Raw genomic sequence first — 20,240 nt, 5'->3', positions numbered from 1 at the left:
ATACAGAGATAGAATTTAACTCAGTATTATTAACTAACTAAAAGAAGAAAAAAAAGAGACAGGACGCAATTAATAGATTTGTCAGGCTGAGACTGGGTTTGACAGTAGGCAGTTAGGCTTAACACAGTAACCTGTGTGGCTGTTATCCACTTAGAATGCTACACATCAGATTACCACTTAATTGGAACAATCTTCCCCTGAATGTTTTGTTCCCATCACCTACACCACCCCTTCTTTTTATTTAAATAGCATTATTAATAATGCCTTAAGCAGTATTAATGTTTAAACTGCCAAGCTGACAGCAAAAAACTGTGTGGGCTTCGCTCTAAAAAAAGATGCATGCTAAGATCAAAGTACGCAGAAAATTCACAGGGGTCAAATCCAATCTCACCATGCTCCACTCACAATGCCAAAAAGAAAAAAAAAGAAGAAAAAAACCCTTCTCTGGGCTCTTTGAAGAGTCGACTTTGGAAATGACAGAGAACAAAATAACAGGTTGGGTGAGGAGGAAAGCAGGGTTTAAACCGGGGTGAAATACACACACACACACAAACAGCCAGTGTTCTGACCTAAGTGATGCCACTTAGGTCAGAACACATCTGTCATAACATAACTTTGTAGACAAATGAAAGAATGGTCGATTATTTACTACATATATTGTAAATCCAATGAAAACTTACTGAGTGTAATTGTAAACCTGCAAAGGAAAAATATCTCTCTGAAGGACTGGGTAACATGAGCAGGGGATTTCCCAATGAATTAAAAGTCACTGCTCATACATCATCGATGTCATTTAGTATTTGGGATGCATGCATTATCAGCAAATTAAACCAGGAAATACTCAACAGCTGCCATAATCTTTTTGGGGCTATTTCTTACGTAAGCCAAAAAACAAACAACAACAGTTTGTCACAGCCATCTCTGATGAGTTAGATGCGGGAGCGTGACTGGCGTGGTGCCAGCTTGTTGCAGCGGCCAGCTTGTTGCAGCGGTTTAATTATGTGACCTTCCCGTCGACTGGCTCACAGGCTCCCTGCAGATGGCAAGTGCTAATCAATGTCACCCTCGGCAGTGTGATGATAAGTAGCCATGACACCCCTTATTCTCCCCTTCCCTCTCTCGCTCCGTCTCTCGTCACATATCTTAAACTTCATTTTCCCTAACGTCTTTATCTCAATAGTTATGGGTAGTATGCTGGTAGCCCTTTTCCTATTTTGGCTCTTTTCCAAACCTTTTCTCTTTGCCTCTCTTTTTTAGCTTCTCTCTTCCTCTCACATGCTTCTCTTTCCCTGCCCTTTTTTCACCTTTCCTCTAGCTTTTCTTTCACTCTCATCTCAACTGAGTCTCCTTGAGTCCCCTATCACTCTTTCCCTGTCCTCCTATCTTCGGTCCTCTATATTGTTAGTGTAAAGTCAAAGGCTCAAGGTCTTGTGTAAAAGAACTCCTCCACTTAGCAGAATGTATTTGTATTCCTGGGCTCACAGTGCTGAGGCAGCGCCAATACTTTGTTCAAGCAGTGGCAAAGTGCTCTCATCTCCCCCATCACTGAGCGACCTTGGTGGTCTCCTATACCTGACTTCTAGGAGCAAATGTGTATGTGTACTTAATATGTTTATATCTATGTGTGTGTGTGTGTGTGTGTGTGTGTGTGTGTGTGTGTGTGTGTGTGTGTGTGTGTGTGTGTGTGTGTGTGTGTGTGTGTGTATGTGTGAAACTAGTGTGTGGGATCATTTATTAACCTTTTCTAATTGACCTCTCCTCACACGTGTCATTGAGGCACCAAAGTCTCTCAGTGGTGCCTCCTTGTCCTTGAGTTGAACACCGCTAGTGTGCGCAACAGCTTGTAGGTTCGAATGAAAAGTAATTAGAAAAGAGAGTGAAAAAATAATCTCCAGTGGATCTTGCAATAACACAGTTCTCATCTCACACAGCTGCTAATTTATTCATGAATCCATCACTGTGGTTTGCAGTTTAGAGCATATTGTAGCTGAATAACATCACATGCTGAAAAAGACTGAGCTTATTCACAGTGAGCAGGGAATTTACTGTTGAAAATAATCATTATCTACATGAAATGACAACAGTGAGGTGTACTATCACTGAGCCTCTCATGTTGTTTAGTGTTGGGTACAATGTGCTAATTGGAGGCCAAGCAGATTCACGAAGATAGAGACACAGGAGAAGCATCATAACAGGCACATAATGGGCAAATGTACAAAGGAGTTTCTTGTAGTTTAAGACATAAATTTGTACCAAGTCAACCTAAATTGAAGTCATTTAAGGTAGCATATTGATTGAAGTCCATGGATGTAATAAAGGGAAAAGCAATCATCTTGGTCTTGGTCATACAGTATTCTTGGCCCAACACTTAGCGGATACTGGTTGGTTGGTCTTTCTATACTGAGCAAAGATTAGCAGAAATGAAGACTTTGATAGCTGGTCATTCAAATTGAAAAGTGACATGTTGTTTAAAGTTTGTTTGAAGATACATTTTGGTCGCTCAAAAAAATATGAATGTATTTTTAAAGGTATTAAAGAACGAAGCACTTGACTATTCAGCTGTGTATTGTAAAATTTGAAAAAGAAAAGTTGTGCAATAATTGATCTTCACGTTTAAACGAAAGTGAAATCAAAATAATAAAACAAATCAATAATTAGCTACAAGATTGCTCACAGAAAAAAACATTTCCTACTGGGAATAAGCTGATTGGATAGTTGTTTGGGGTCAAGGGTTGCTGACTAAACTCACACCGGGGCTTATCAGGACAAACAGCTTTCTGAATGATAACAAGGTTATTGATGGTCAAATAGATGGAGGAGGGAGTGCATCTCATCATCACCACCTCACTGCCTCTGGGGCCACCATCATCATCATCATTATCATCATCATCATCACCACCACCACCACCACGTACAGGCTCACCACCATCATCAGGACACCATCTTGACTCTTTAGCTAATCGTGTGTGTGTGTGTGTGTGTGTGTGTGTGTGTGTGTGTGTGTGTGTGTGTGTGTGTGTGTGTGTGTGTGTGTGTGTGTGTGTGTGTGTGTGTGTGTGTGTGCTGCTGAGCCATAATGGAAACCTCAGGGTTGTAGATGAGCATAGGAGGGGGTACATTGATGGATGTGTCTGGTCACTGATGTAGGGTGTCTCTAGTTTGAAAGAGAGAGGGAGAGAGGGAGAAGATGGAAAGGGAGTAAGACACTGTATGAATGGAAATGTGGAAAGAGGTTTAAAAGCAAGAGAGAGAGAGAGAGAGAGAGAGAGAGAGAGAGAGAGAGAGAGAGAGAGAGAGAGAGAGAGAGAGAGAGAGAGAGAGAGAGAGAGAGAGAGAGAGAGAGAGAGAAAAAACAAACAGGGTTATATTGATACAAATAGAGACAAGGAATGATGGAGGGCAGGCAGCAGACTGTCTGTGTATGAACAGAATCACAGTAATAACATAATAAACCCCCAAAACACACAAAACACACCATCACACACGTTTATTCCAATTAAAGCCAATTCTAAACAAGCACATGAACCAGCTAAAACAGACACACATTCCTTTGTGTGCATGCAGAGTGTGTTAATGTGTGCATGTTGTGGCATAAACACATCTATACATATACATGGAGAATGTCCTGATCTACTGCCCTCTTACAATATACACAAGGTAAAGCCTTAGCTGTATAACAGTGGAAACTCCTGACACCACTTTTCATTTGGAAGACTTCTAATTGGTCAATTGCATACCCCCTCATGCTCAATCAGCTGTTGCCTAGCAACTGAAGTCCGGAGGAGCAGGAGGAGAGGAGCAGGGGAAAAGGGCTGGGCAAAAAGTGAGAGCAGAGCAAAAGAGAGGTGCAGGTGATGGTGGAGGTCAGGAGTAATTGTGTGCTTATTGTGTTCAGGAGAGAGAGAGAGAGAGAGAGAGAGAGAGAGAGAGAGAGAGAGAGAGAGAGAGAGAGAGAGAGAGAGAGAGTTAGAGAGAGAGAGAGAGAGAGAGAGAGAGAGAGAGAGAGAGAGAGAGAGAGAGAGAGAGAGAGAGAAAGAAAACAGTGCAAAGAAGGACAAAAGCAGAGGGTGAGGGTGGGAGAAAAATCACCCTGCACATGGAGAGGTGGAGAGAAAGTAAAAAGAGGTAAATATTGTCACCCAATTTCATTTTCAACAGATTCACTTGAACAGGCTCAGCCATGCACAACCACATGTCCAATTTACCAGCCAGAGAGTCAACAAACATTGTACCTCTGAAGCAGTCCTTAGAGTGCTTTCCTGCATGATTCACTGATAACGCTGGCAGCTTACACATACCGTACACTGTTGTCCTTCACAAGGCAAATACCAGTTCATTACCAAAGCATGGCAAAACTTACTGGGTAAATATTCTCCACACAAATGACGAAATCTTGTGTTAACGGCAAACTTGGCCAGACATCCAGGTTTTCTGAAACCTTCCCTCCCCACCCCAAAACAAATAGATTGAGGAAAAGGTCTAGACAAGATATTAAAAAAACATGAACATGCTTTCAAAACATTTAAACGACTTTATTGATTAAAAATGCAGGCTGTTGAGCCCGATCAGATGTCAAATAAACCTTTTCGAAAACCAAACATATAACTTTAAATATAAAACCACTGCATACGGGACTGGCCTTATCTTGATCTTGAATTTTGATTAGGATTCTTGACTAGTAGCAAAACACTCTAACCATCTGCAATGAATTTATTTAACACCATGCATGTTGTATATGATTGGTAAGCCAAATGGTATTTTCCATTGCATGCTGTGGGAGCATCCACCTGTTGCACATTTCTGGAACAACATAACTCTCGAATCGTCTCAGCTGTTCTCTGTAATGGTGCCCATAACCACATTTGTCTTTCTCTCAGATGATTTGTCAAAACAACAAAGATGGATTGTGTTAGCTGGTCGAGCTGCTGCTACAAAAGTCTCCTCTTCTTTCCCAGTCTGGCATTGAATTCTCCCTTTTCTCAATGTCATACCTGGAGCTTCCTACTACATGGAATAATAATGCTACCGAAATTTCCATTAGTGTATGGGGTACGTCTACTTTCCCTGTGTTCAAACTTTAGTAATATGAATGTTTAATGTCCTCTGTTATGTTAAAATCACCCTAACTCACCTAACTTATAGAGTTATTGTCTTTCATTAATGTGATAAAATGTAAGTCCTTACTTTTGCCAGTTTTTAAAGTTATATCATAAACTCTGTTTTCATAATTCAGTAGTCTTTCTTTATGTAGGTTGGAGTTTTAGTCCAGGTGGAGTTAAGTCGTGACTCTTTGTGCTGACTGGGACATGTAAAAACTGGCAAGGCTATAAACAGAAGCGGATATCCCCAAGGTACACCTGTGACACACTTTCTTGGACTACCTTGAAGGACTACAAAAAAGCAAGCCAACGTCAGAGGCACCATTCTGCTCTGTGCCGAGCTCCCTGAGTAATACTTGCCGAAACGGCTACAACAAAACAAAGTCTGATATTTGTCTTCATCATTGAACTGATTTGAAATTCAAATGCTAAGGTGATTATGTGGTTTCATATCAGCAAGATGAGAAAGCTTATTTTAATGGACGCCTCCAGATTAGCAGAGCTGATTTGAATATGCTGTTAACAATGGAGCTACCTACAGTAGAGCTGCATGTCTTACATTCACCACAACACAAGAACTTGATGAAATCTAATAATGCATCTCACACACAATAACAAAACCTTACTGTAACCATAACAATGCATGACCATCCTTTTGGGACAGGCAAGCTTTCAGATGCTCTTGCAGCTGTACAAATCACCAAGAAATGTGTGAGGTCTGAGTAGCTTTCCCTTTTGTTCTCTCCCTTCCTTCTTCCCTCCAGAGGTGGTCGATGAGAAAAGGCCTAGGTGGGTGGTGGTTATCCCTTAATGACCCAGTTTACTTTGAAAAGGCATTGATCTCAGCCAGTGCTTTACTCAAGGCTAACAAAGGAACCTCAAAGCCCATCTTGGCACCATCTTAGCACAGCTGTGTCAGTGCCGCATGGATAATGCTGCAGATGACATTGCTCTTCATTCTGCAGAACAAATACTTTATGATTCTCAGTTCTTGTCACATCACATCTTTGTATCTATAGGTTGGGATATGGTCAGTCCACATTAAATCTGAGATCAAATAAAAAATATATAAATTCTTTGTATTTACCAAAGAACACCTGGTCTGATATGATATAAGTTTGCAGGATTATTTTGTTTGTGTTTTGTTATGTATGATTAAGACAAATTTCAGAAAAAATATTCTGATCATAAAGAACATTTTAATCGAAATCGGGGTATTTCCTATAGAACATTTCATTTCGAAAATGGCAACTGGATTATATGAAATGCAAACAGTACTATCCTTTTCCGCCTGCTTTCACAGAGCAGGCTGATAGTGAAACAAGAGCATCACGTCCTTCATATGGCATTGACACGATCAACAGTTGACTGGGACTGCAGTGGAGAACCTGTGTGTTGTGTAGGAGGAGGGGGAGGAACAACACTGTGGGCAGGTGAGTGTGTGGGTGTCTAACAGCTTTATTAAAAGGAGCATACTGGTGTTTTTACATATAATCCACATCAGCTTTTCCAAAGCATACCAACACTATTTGGATTTTCCACTATTTGTTTCTACCTTTAGACAGTGACTGGTTTCAGTAAATTCTGTTACAGTAAATAATTCAATGTACAGTGTCTTGCAACAGGTTTGAGACAGGTAAAAGAAAAAAGTGGATGTTCTGTCACCTTTATTTTTGTTAAACCTAAATTTGTGATGGGTGTGAAGCACCATTTCCAACTAGTGAGTCTATGTCATTGGGCCCTACATAGTATCTATGGTGGACATTCAAATGTATGCCATGAGGAAGGTCTCTTTTTTAATAAATCAATGCAGAGGTGAAGAGCGTGTTTGGGAATTTACTTGCTTATTATTGCAGACTAGGGCTAATAAAGTTATATTATCACTGTATGGTAATTGAATTGCAAGCCCATATTGTATTATTCAAACCTGTCTCATATTGGTGCATTCAATTGCTTGTGGGAAACACCAACCTTTGAAATTGAAGGGGAGGCTGTTTGTGTTGAATTGATGAGCTGTGTTGTAGAAAAAAGCAATACACACTCATGGTCTTTGTAAAAGGGAAAATGTGAATATGGTAGCTTCTTGTAATAAAAAAGTGTTGCTGTTTAGTCTTGGCAGGGCTTCCCAGAAACACATGGATACGCCTACCAGGAGGAGGTTATAAAAACAATATCTTCGACTGCAAAGGTGACAGACTGTTCACTGTGATGTATTACCTATCTCAAATGTTTTAAGTGTCTGGAGGCAGATTTTATTACTGAACAGACATGAACTGAAACCACTGGGTTCCTAGAAGACAGACTAAAGTAGAAAAAATATTTTTGTAAAGTGGTACAGCAGAAGAAAACCTGTAGTGAAATTGCAACATGTCATGCAACATCTAAAACACTAGTATAGTTCTTTAAAATCACCTGAAACAATTACTGACTGGCTAACCACAACCCACATAGACTCCCAGAAGAGCAGGACATTCACTGTCAGCTGAACTTGTCACCCATCAAGTTAGAGGAACTTTGTTTGGCATATGTCTTACTCCCGCTGGTCACACTTGCCTCTTTCCCCAACCCACCTTCCCAACACACAATCCTGGCTGGAGATGGGGACATAGCTGGATGTCTCTCACTTCCTTTGAAGAGGTGACATGGAATTGGAAAGTTGATAAAGCAGGAGACGGTGAATTGAGAGAAAAAAGGACAGTGTGAGAGGAAGAAAAAAAAAGGCCAGGATAAAGCAAAGAGAGAAAGGGAACTTGAGAGAGGAAAGCAATGAAGGAAAAAGAAAAGGGAATGTTTCAGGTCAGAGTCTTGTCTACTGCTGTTACAAGCTTGTTTTTTCGATTTTCTCTGCTTTTCCAGTGCGCTCCCATGGGGTAGGTGCTGGCCAAATGACGAAGAGCAGGAGGGAGATGGGAGCAGGAGGTATAGAATAAAGAGGGCTTCGCAAATAGAAAAGAAGCTGGTAACGCAGCTCTGACGTAAAACATTTTTTTACAGAAGAATTACAGAAGTGAAATGTATAGTTGACAGATGTGGGCAGCAAAAGAGAGAGAGAGACCATTCCACAGTAAGCAAACATACATGGTGAGGAAAAGGAAAACATATTAAATAAAAGATAGGGGATTGAATGTGAGAAAAACTCATACCTGTGGGAGCAACAGAGTGTGTTAGCAGGTCTGTGAGAGGACTTTGGGAAAGGTTGCTGACAAAAGTGAGAAAAGGATGACAGACAGAAGAGATGGGTGAAAAAAGGTCCGTCTAAGAAGATTAAAAACAATTAACCCAATATTTAAGTATTGAGTTATGTTACTGTGTTGAGTAATTTTCAAGCTTTTCAAGCTATATTGAAAATAACTTAACTGTAGGGCTATAACTAACGATTATTTGATCAGGAGATTAGTCAATTATTTTCTAGTTTAATACGTTTTTGTTGGCCTGTAAAAGGTCATAAAATGATTTAGTTTTTTTTAAAGAAAAGAAAAAAAGCCAATGACTATTCCTTAAGTCCAAGATGTTGTCCGACAGAAAACTAAAGACTAAAGAAACCAGAATTATTAGAATTACTTTTCACATTTAAGAAGCTAGAATCAGAGAATTTGACATTTTGTCTCTTTAAAAATGACTCAGAGTGATTTATTACCTATCAAAATAGTTGGCGATTAATGTTATAGTTGACAACTAATTGATTAATCAACTAATTGTTGAGGATCTAATGAAGATCCAAATGTGACAATGCACCACACTGCATTCATACAAACCTCTAAATACAGCTGGATGGAATTCACATAACACAGGGCACAGGAAAGGAGAGGCAAACAGTAACTGCCACAAACAACTATCAAACAACAATCGTTAACAGCGACTAAAATGGATTCAGAACATGATTACATAACGAACAAATGATAGCAGGTGTCTGCTGTCAAATTAGTCTGATGCAATTATTAATAGATATTACAACAGATGCAAAAACTGGCCTTCTCATATGTTGCCTCCAGCATGTCTGCTGTCTACAATGCCCTTTTCTGATATTATATTAATACAAATGCATCTTTTTCTATCCTATAAATATATTAAATTTAAATATCGTGACAACAGATGTTTCACAGTCTATGAGCAAGAAAAATCGCAATGCAATACAAGCAAGGCCACTTGAGATGTATTACGTAGCCATTAGTAAAAATGGATACATCACATCGGACCACCTGTTTCATGTTAAGCCCAGGTTCAATGGAGACCAAAGACTGTCATCTTTAGTCTCTGGTCAGACCAGTGTTGCATCTCAGCTGTCACCTGTTTACCTGAGCTCAGCCTGGCAGTGAGGTCCCTATCTCCATCTCCACTGCGGGCTCACATTCAAACTAATCACCACCATCTCATAACGGCATATTTCAACCTGGCATTAGTGAGTCATACTGGCTTGCTACTGCAGAGATGTGATATTGGGAATGGATGAGTGCATTGTCAATGCACTGGGATAAGACTCTCCCTCTCTCTTTCTCTTTCTCTCACTTTCGTTTCTCTCTCTCTTGGCTAACCACATACTGGTGGGGGGCAGCAGAGGCAGGGAGAGGCAGGGGGAAATCTCTGTGAGAGCTCCTGAACTTCTGCATGGAAATGTGTGTGTCTGTGTGTGTGTGTGTGTGTGTGTGTGTGTCTGTGTGTGTGTGTGTGTGTGTGTGTGTGTGTGTGTGTGTGTGTGTGTGTGTGTGTGTGTGTGTGTGTGTTTTCTGCTATGATTTCCAAATCACTCTATATTCTCTATCGATACAGATTCTTCTCTGCATGTGTCACCATGCTGAAGTGGGAGCCCTAACTTGCTATTTTTGTCTCATGGATCAACAGTGCCGCTCTCCGCGTTATGGATGTCAGAAACCATGGCCGTTGCCATGGTGATGCCACACTGCAATATTCTTTTGCAGCCCGCCTGCCGATGCTTGCAGCAGCTTCCAAGCCAAGGAAAACGACAGAGGAGGGAGGGGAAGGAAGAGGAGACAAGAGGAGAGCCTAGAGTAGAGGGGGTCTGCGGCAGGATCCACCAGAATGCTAATCATCCTTTCTCGACAGTTTGTCCTTCATTATGCAGGAGACAATGCCCAGGTCCATGATAGAGTGTCAATCTATACGTAAACACACATGCATATGTACAAAAACATACCCATGCATGAGTGGGCACACACAATCCACGCACACATATACAGGCTGAAATATACACAGAATCTCATATGCATGAACACAGATACATAGTGCAACTAACACAATCTTGAACAATCCACAGACATGCCCACATGCTTCAATACATGTGTGTACAGTGACACTGCAACATGTGGCAGTACTGCAGGGTTTAATCTGATGGCAACCAGTAGTCTGCTCTGCTGCTGAAACATCCACGCCATTAACAAATGCTCAATTATTAACGAGCCACAAAATGGATCTAATTGCTCACTGCAGCCAAACGTCTCCATCAGCATTCCCAGGATGTGCCTGGAGCAGCCTGAGTTATTCCTGCTCTCAATAAGCTCTCTGGGGGAAAAAAGACACTGATATGCAGAATATTTTCTGTGCTGTAAGGATTTAGGGGTCTGACCAGCGTAAAGAATCAGGCAAGAAGGGGGAGTTGCAATTACCATGTTGGCCAAATTGCCTTTAATCTTATCAACATTTTTATTAAATTCGGCATTAGTTGGTTTTATGTACTGAAGTGCAGATCAGAGGTTGGGGTCATTGTCAAGGTCACAAGTCATTTCTGTCAAGGGCATATCATCTGCATACTGTAATTAAAACCGAAAGCTTGAAGTGCAGCCATAAAATAAGACGCGGGGTGTGTGATCTTTGGTCCTCCTTTCTTTTATTTGGGAGAGTATTAAATCGTTCATGTTTTATGAAGTATTCCACAAAGACCTATTGTCAGCCTCTCTAGTTTCATCTTCTTGCTAATGTTAATAAAGGATGCAAAGGGGGATGCCCCAGTTTTGCTAATGGTGGTTTGTTAAGCTTAGCTTGATGGATTCAGAGCAGGTGGTTCATCCCTGGTGATGCAGAGGATTGACTCTGTCCATGTTTCTACCGAATAAGTCTTAGTTGATCAGCATGTGTGAGATCTTCTCCCCCAAATCTTAACTATGGCAGGTTGCATGTAGGAGCTTCCATTTCAATATGCTGTGTCTCAGTAAAACACTTAATTGTATGTATATCTTGTAAATAATGTAAAAGTTCCCCTGTTGATTCTGAGTCAATAATGAAAGCCTTGTGAATGGTGGTTTATACAGTTAATGCTGTTTGATTGGGCCAGCAAGCACAGTGACAGTTCAATAAAACCACATTGTAATACTGCATACTCCTGGGTACAGCAGATAGATGCAGTTCTGTAAAACCAAGGTCAATGTTACATCCTATCCGCCACAGTGGATAAGAGAAATGCAAGGCGGGAGAAGGGGACACTCTGACAAAGACAAAGAGAGAGACAGAGCGAGAAGAAGACACCATAGAGAAAAGGGGGTGTCACAGGGTAGCCGTGGCCTAGCATGATATGAGAGCTCACAGGAAACTGGGTAGCTAATGGTCCTTCTCCTTGCGCCAATTAGTGTAAGTCAGTCAGAGCTAGTCTCATTGGCTCCTGAACCCCAAGGAGACCCTATAGTCCCAATCCCCAACACCCCACTGCCTCACCTTATCACCCCTCTTCCTTCTAAGTGGGCATTCAGACTGAAAACAGCCATATGTTAGAAAACACAAGGGTCCACCTTCATTGTGGGGCTTGTTGCTACAGGTACAGAAAATGGAATATGATCCACAAAGACCGGTTTGAACAATACATCCATGTGTTACAAGGTTTATTAAATGCCTGAGGACTGCACAATGTTTATAATATCTATGAAAATACTCTACACGGAACAATAATGTGTGGCTGTTATTGTTTTTCCCAAAAAAAATTATAATCACCACAATAAAATCCTTAACCGGCATCTACTCTTTCTTCCCTATTAAAATACCAGAATCTATAATTATGCAAATCGTTTTTATTTCAAACATTTTGATGCCTCTTACTTTACTGTAAAGTCCATTCTCTGTGTTTGTACACTAACAGCTTCAAGTTTACACATCACATTTGTGTCAGTTGAATATATGGCCTTCAAACTAGTCATGATGCCACAAATCATGCTAAAAGGCCCACCCGTTAAAAGCTGAGCACAGCTCAAACATTTAACATGTAATAAGACGAACATATGTTTGAGTGGAGAGGGAACCCTGTTTTCTTTTTGTTTTTTGGGGGGGGTTTTTTGCATTCTGTGTGAAGACCCTCACTGTGCCAACTCAACAGCTCCATGGCCCTCCATCACAGTAGACATTCTGATTTGTAGGAAAAGCACAGGTGTAACTAATAACGTTAATGATGGCTTCATTCCATTCAAGTGTCCCAGTAAGCCTTGACGGTGTGCCATTGAGCCAATATGCACAGTAGCAGTGCAGCCAAATGTGTTCTTATTGTTAGATGAAATGTCAAAATGTCTCCTGTAGAAAAAGACCTACTTAAAGGAATAGGGAGGTTGAGTTTATTGAACTGAGCTAATATTATTCTGAACGTCTAACTCTCCTTTGGTCATGGTTAAATATGTTAATTTGTTTCTCTTTAAAATGATATCACTTATTGCCATGAACACAATGGTTGCCTATACTGTGTTATCATTCACTCTTCTTCTTACTCTCTGTTCTCTATTTGGGTTGCCTTCTGGTTTCTGGTCCCACCTGACAGGCCGGGGAGGCCCAGGGCACAGAGGAGCTCCAGGCTGCCTCTCTCCCAGCTGAGCCCAGGAGGGTCCATTGCTGCTGGTGCTGGAAATCTGGCAGGCTGGGCAGGCATGTGGAGCCTCAGCCCAGGCATGCAGATCCACGACCCCAGGGGGGATGCAGACTCCTACACTGAGTTGTTAATATATTCACAACACTCCCCTGGCCGGGGGCTTAGAGTCTGAGAATACTCCACGAGGACCTGACTGCACACACTGACAACATTCACAAATGAATATGTTAAGCAAGACTTTGCTACACCCTTTAGGCAGGCTTAAATATATAAGTGGCTATCATAACAAAGGAAATATGGCTTTGTCTAGAGTTGTACAAATGTGTTAAGTATCCCTTCCAAACACGCCAAAAGGAGCACAATAATGTAAATAAGTCTGGCAAGATATCATGCATCTCTACACTAGTTTCTTCCCCAGAGATCTCCCAGAGGACTCTTTTTTATCAAGGAGCAAGGTTTGAAAAAAAAAAAAATCTTCCAGTACTGTTAAATATGCAACATGTATCACTTCACAGGAGTGAAGACATGCAAAAGTCAAAACTGGGTGCAAGACAATGTCAGCTACCCTTGCCTCCCCCGTAGGATATCGGTAACAAGCAACATGAAAATCAATTCTATATGATCAAAAGAAGTCTCCATAAAGATTCACCACTGACCCTGCCTTTCGCTGCAGTGACCTTCTGATAACCTCTGTTTAGTAGAAGGGTCACTGAGGATCCATTCTGTGCTGTCAATTTCCGAGGACGTTGGGCTCTTGGGAGGTAGTTAACAGTCTCGTGGCCTACATACAGAAGTCTGGGGGACTTGAAAGACAACTCATTAGGGAAAATCTCCACTTTGCAGCACCCATGGTCTGTGGTCTTCAAAGACAGATGATTTAATCTGAGCTGTAGAGGAATAATTGCTCCTGCTTGTCAGTTGTTAACAGCAGCAGTAAAGTAAACAGACCCTCTCCTGTTACACTGAGGTATTTGTCAGCACATAAAACGAATAACATAGAGCAATGTAAAAATTGATTTTTCAATAATTATATGACATGGACGTATACAGTAAACAGGTAAGAAAACTATCTCCATTCCTAATGAAAACATCAGGTACAATATAACTCACTGGCATATTTTGATTCACACAGAAATCACCTCTACAATGCATTTATTTTACAATGGTTTAATGTGAGCTTATTTCTGTGTTTTACAGCTATTTTTGTGTTTAACACCTGCGTTGGTTTTGCAGCCTCTTATGCTTAACTACTGGAACGCTGAACCATTTATTTAAAGCCATGAGCTCATATTCTCAAAAACAAAGAAACAAAACAAAGAAACAAAAAATGTCACATGGAACATACCCCAGTCTTTAAGCACTCTGCTGGACAAACTGAAAATGAAGCATTTCTCAGCTTTATACTAAAATATAAGCTTTGGGGTCCAACATGAACACACCATTTTCAGCATTTTTTTGAGAGATTTTCTGTGTCTGATTTTTATTTTGTCTTCTCACTAGTTTGAAGTGAGCAGGGCTCATTTGGTAGAAAACTGAGTGTTGTGTTTTTCTGTGCACCAATCAGGATTTACAGCAACATTGGAATAAAAATGTGATGACAGTGGTGGGTTGTTTGCTGATGTTGCCAGTTCACTGTCAAATGTGATCAAACAACACCCAAACAATATGATGAAATAGAGAAGTATCAAGCTCTAATAAACAGTTATGAAAGATGTTTTTTCTGAACTTTAACTTTGATTGTTGCATATTTACAAATGAGTATCTAATGTTAATGAGATATATTATAATATGAAGAGTCTTTCACTTATACAGACAGTTGTACATGTCGAATACAATTTTATATCAAGGAAATATGGATAAAATGAAAACTAAATATCCCATTTTAACTAAATAGACTAATTCCTGCGAGAAAATACATATGCAGATGTGCTATTCACACTCTACATTCCCTTAATACTTCCAACAAGAAAGTCCAAATATGTCATATCACACTGAAAAACACACTTCGTACTCTATAAACCTCTGATGCTAAAGCTATGTTCACGTTAGCCAGTTGGGTGCAAAGCTAGACAAATCCCGAACCAATCACAGAAAAATCAGTCTGCTCAAGCCAATCGCAGCGACGCAGAGTTCATTTCAATTCTACACCACGCCACCTCTCCTGCAAGGAGAAACTGGTGCCAAGTGCCTCTTTTCCAGCGGGCCTTGCCAATGTCTCACATCGAAGCTGGCAAATGTCCGGCCATGGGATGAGCACAGGAGGCAGCTATGGCTCACATCCTGACCCAAAAATAACAAGCACAACAAAGATGCTCATGCTACAGCCCAGGGCGGACATTTTCCTTGCCTAAACTCTAAACACACAGGCATTTTTAGCAAGAATCTGTGTCACTGGGAATCTCTCCCAGCTGAGGCAAATTCTATGAACATAAACAAAATCACAGTCAAGTGCAAGTTTGGGCGAGATGTAGAAAAATATTTAAATACAAACTGACCTCCAAGCTGTATTCTTCAACAGTCCTCTTTAGTGGGTCCACAATCTGCCAGCAAATGAGGATGCACAAGTCGATTAGCAGCATCCCGCCAACGATAATCAACAATTTCTGGTCCTTTATGATCTGGAGGAGGGAAATGAAGACAAGATACTTTTATTAGCCCAGTGGCACACACCTGTTATTGTTGTGTACTGTATTAGTGTGTGTGTCTGTAGTGCAATTTCAAACAAAGATGCTTGTTGACCACTGTAATTATGTAGACCGGGTGATTCTCATCCCATCTCAGGAACCAGAGCCCTGCTGGTTTCCATTCTAACCATATAATCAGGGTCTGATTAGAATGCATTTAGCTGCAATTAACCACCTACTAGGATAGAAAACCAGCCGAGGACCGAAACCTAATTCAGAATTTGATACTGGCATTCTTATACTCAGTGGCACATGCAGTACATTTAACGTGACAGCACTGGACTAGGACCGAGAGCCATTTCTGTCATTACTGTGCCACCAGCAACTGTCTTGTTGCCAAAGAATGTGCAAGAGATCCACCCAACAAGAAGCAACACTGTCCACCACTAAAGCTCCTCTTTTGTACCATGAACTTTAGAGGGATGAAAGCCATGACCTGTTTGTGATCTTTATTTATAATAGCGTTTGACTGTCTGGAACCGCAGATCAAAGGAAAGGTCAGGCAACACAGGCTGGGCTGCGTTTGGAGAGCATCACATAGCCCAGATGCGGCACAGTGGTATCGCACGGGTCTCCATCCGCCGGTGGGCTCAGGATGAGATGCATGAGGGGAATGTTTTTTGATCTGCTGTCTTTTGATGGTGTTGGCATTGAGCAATTCTAGACAAGGCAAGGCAGGGGACATTTCTTGTAGAAATATTGCACTCTTTAGGGGGGTTAGAGAAAGGAGGAAGCAGAACTGATTATAAGGCCGCTTTAAAGCCAGTGAAAAAATATCTGATGCCAAGATGGACAACAATTAAAATCCCATATATTAAAGTGAATGAAATACATTGTGGTCAGATCTGTTTGATGAAAATAACTTTTTATGATTCTAACAATTTAAGAATTGTGACAAGGATTTTCAGGAGGTGTGACATGTTAGGGAAATTTACAAAAAGAGGTCTAAACCACCATCTGTTCAGCTGTGATACGCTACTCCAACACCAACTGAGCCTGCTAGACAAACTATCTAATGACTCTAAATTACCTGAAGTGTTATGTACCAAAATTCCCATAAATATCATCCCCCTCACATACTACTGGCTTCTGGTGTATTTGTGTTTGCTGACACTTTTGATTGAGAGAAAGATCAAATAACTGAAAACAATGAATGTGTACAAAGTGTTGACATGGCTTGGGTTAGGGTTAGAGTTAGGGTTAGGGTTAAGGTTGCTGCTGACCATGGGATGTTATTCAAAAGGTTTTGGATTTTTTAATGTTAAACTTATGTTTTTGAGGTCAGGAATGAGCTTTCATTCACAACTACAGACATATTCTATCTTAGCAAATTCAATTATAACATTTCTAAATAAACATCCGACCTTCGATGTATGTGTGCTGTGATAACATCATTTGCGTTTAGCTGCAGAGGCAAACTCTGAGGCCAATATAACAACAGTAAACTACTACTACTACTACTCAGAATACAAAAAGTTGTGTGGAACTTTGATTAAACTTTGTGAAGTTGTTTATGACCTTTCTTTCAGACAAGCTCAACTGATGTGAACATAATTATTGTTTATTGAGTGTGTGTATGTGTATATTCTATGCATATGCATGCCAGGATAATGAGTGGATGAGCACTGTGTGTGTCTGTTTGGCTCTGTGTGTTTGTGGCACGTCTATCTGCCAATATGGCACTAAGGAACGTTCAGTACTGTAAATTACCAAGATGGGCAGACTGACAAATAGCTGCTACAGGGGACTGATTGTGAGGGTGTTTTTGTATTTAAATGTGTATATATGTGTATCTTTGTCAATGTAGTGTGTGTTTGTGTGTATTCGGAGAAGGAGGACATTGATTGAAAGCGTGCCCCCCCCTTGCGCTGTCTCTGGCACTAAGCTCTTTAAGAAGTGAAGGAGTGCCGGCCGCAGTCCATCGAGTGGAACCCTTATCAAACACACCCCTGATTTACAATCTGTGCTCTCCCAGTGGGCAGGAGAAAAGATGGGAAGAGGGAAGACAGCGGGGGGGACTGAGCGATGCAGTTCCAGCCACTCTGTTTGAGGAAAAGATGGCTAACACTTGTTCTTGTCCCTCTACTGACAGTGGTTGGCAGATATTTCAGGGCACCAACAGTAACTATCACTCTACTGAAGCCAAAGCACCTGCACTCAGTCAGTAGGGAGGAAGTGTGAAGTGTGTGGGCCCCACACACACGCACACATCCAGGCCCTGAACCAACAGACGACACATCTTGAAGTTTCGGGGCTGATGTCTGTAGTAGGAGTGAATACTGCTTCTAAGGAAACATTTGTTGGGTCTCTGTTAGCGAGGCAAAGAGGGAGAAAGAGGGGGAGCTGAGCTGAGATAATTGGCTGTGAAGGTTCAGGGCAAAGCTCATGAAGGCAAAACAGGTTTTTTTTTCCTCTCAACAAAAAGACAACTAATTAAATAAAATATTAAAGGGAAGTTCCAGTGGCTGAAAGACACAGCTGAAATAGTGTGGTGATCTTGTGTTGACCCGACTACAAAATTGCAGTGGTAGCACAAGCTGAAGTAGACTTTGGTTATCGCTTCTTGTCTTTTAACCTGTACTCTGGCTTCTTTCTGTCTTCATCTATGCTTTGCCCTCTTTTTCTCCAAATGTCTCCCTTTTCTTCTCACAGTACCCAACCTACTTTCTTTGGCATTTGTGCCGCTATGTTTGTCTGCTCTTCTTGACCCTTTCTCTGCCCTGTTTTGCCATTTTCCCTCTGTCTCTCCTCCCTCCCTTCTGCCACTACTTCCCAACATCCTTCCATCCACTCTGACTTTTTGATCCATCTCTCTGTCCTCTCTCTCTTCCTGCTCTCTTTCTATTTCTCTCTCTCTCTCTCTCTCTCTCTCTCTCTCTCTCTCTCTCTCTCTCTCTCTCTCTCTCTCTCTCTCTCTCTGGCAGGCCACCCACACTCCCTCCAATATGCAAGATGGTGAGAGAGAGACACACACAAAAAGAGAGGGGGAGAGCAAAAACTATAAATACAAAAAGGCCAAGCACAGTTACGACACTCGGTGAGTTCGGCATCACTTTATATAACTAGGCCAGTGAAACAGATTGTGTCAGATGTTTAAAAAAGCCATTTGTATTTCTGAATCTTTTTTTTTCACAAGAGAAGATTCTAAAAGCAGGTGCCAGAGGCTGCCAGTCTTTCAGAGTGTTTGTTAAAAAGCACAAGTTTGAATACAAGCACCCACGCACCAGTGTTGGGCTTTCAAATAGCGCGTAAAGCTTCCTGGATGAGACTGGCAGGTCTACATGTTTCAATGGAGATATTTGTGGTTGTATGAACTACAAGTTATCCCAGCCAACAGATGTACTGTACACAGTGTGACATAAAATGCAAAGTAGGGAGGAAGAAAACAACAATCAGATGTATCTGAAAAAGGGAATTTCCAATTTCCCTTTTGAATATAGGCAGATCTAAAATTTGCCTTAAACCCTCTCCACTCACATACAAATATTCATTATAAAACATATCACATTCTTCAGTACCTTCTTCTTCATCTTGACATTTTTGAAGATTGCGTGCACCCTCCAGGTCTTGGCAAACATGGCGCCGAAAGCTGTTGTGTATCCAACAATGAGGATCCATGTCCGAACCTACCAGAACAACAGAAACACGCGTAACTGTGTGACGTCTTTAACTGGTGATCAAGGCTTAAAACAACATCTGATCTGACAGCTATTTGCAACTTTTTCTCAAGAAGTTCATTCAAAATAGCATTGTGAAGCATACTAAAAATAAAAAGCTGTCAGATTTACTTCTCGTCTCTAAGTGTTGAGCTCTGGGAGAACGTCCTGGACCTAGGAAGCTGTCAAACTCCTGAAAGCATTTCATCTTAATGAGAAACAAAATGTAGACCTTTTATTGCTTTGACACAAAAGGACACTGCTGACATGTTTTAAAAGCTTAGAACTTGAATATAACCTACAAAATCCCAATATAGCCACAGAGTCTTGCTAATGTGTATGCCGCTGTGTGTCTGTACACTTAATGTGTTTGGTTGCAGCGTGTGACACATGTTTGTTTTTTCCATTTCTTTTCTGTGTATAAAACTCTTGCACATCACACATACTGTACACCTGCACATATTCACACATAGCTCTCTGCATGTGCCATTCTCTGCCAGATGCAGAAAGTAATAAAGGCAAGGGATGGAGGAGCAAAAAACAATTACACTATCTATTCTCAAGGAGACCAGCACATATTGATTGGTGGTGAATGGATCAACCTCTGTGCTCCTTTGCTCGTAGAACCCGTCTGAAGTGACAAGCTCTGTTTTGGCTTCGCAGCAGAGCTTTAGCCAGGTGGTGGCAGTTCCAGACGTGCCCTTCCTAACATTACTTTGGTGTGGATGTGCTTGTGTGTCTCTGTGTCTGGGAGGTTGGTATCTCAGTGGAAAACAGTTATCACTGTAATCAAAACTCTTTAATTAATCCAGCATCTAAATAGTCACACAGTAATGCTACCTGGGGGGAGACAGTTAATGTGCTCGGTGCTAGACAGAAACCCAGAGAGAAAGATTCAATCAGTTTTCACTTAGAGTTGGTCACATAGTGCATGTGATTAGTGTCTCAGCAGTATTTTCCATAAAGTACTGCAAACAGGACAATGAAAGCCTGAAATTCATCTCAA

The 20,240-nt window shown here is 41.1% G+C and overlaps 1 protein-coding gene across 1 annotated transcript in view; it reads right to left on the bottom strand.

The window, feature by feature from the left end:
• Positions 1–20,240, bottom strand: part of gabbr2 (gamma-aminobutyric acid (GABA) B receptor, 2) — a 185,785-nt gene that overhangs the window by 38,359 nt on the left and 127,186 nt on the right. The window contains exons 12-13 of the mRNA XM_062436593.1: positions 19,097–19,204; positions 15,390–15,512 (exon numbers count right to left, since the gene is read on the bottom strand). Of these exons, the coding sequence (XP_062292577.1) occupies positions 15,390–15,512; positions 19,097–19,204 (231 nt within the window). The remainder of the gene's footprint in view (positions 1–15,389; positions 15,513–19,096; positions 19,205–20,240) is intronic.

This window comes from Scomber scombrus, chromosome 16 (assembly GCF_963691925.1).
Source record: "Scomber scombrus chromosome 16, fScoSco1.1, whole genome shotgun sequence".
Lineage (NCBI taxonomy): Eukaryota > Metazoa > Chordata > Actinopteri > Scombriformes > Scombridae > Scomber > Scomber scombrus.
Note: the sequence above shows the minus strand (reverse complement) of the source record. Positions and strands in the feature narration are given on the sequence as shown.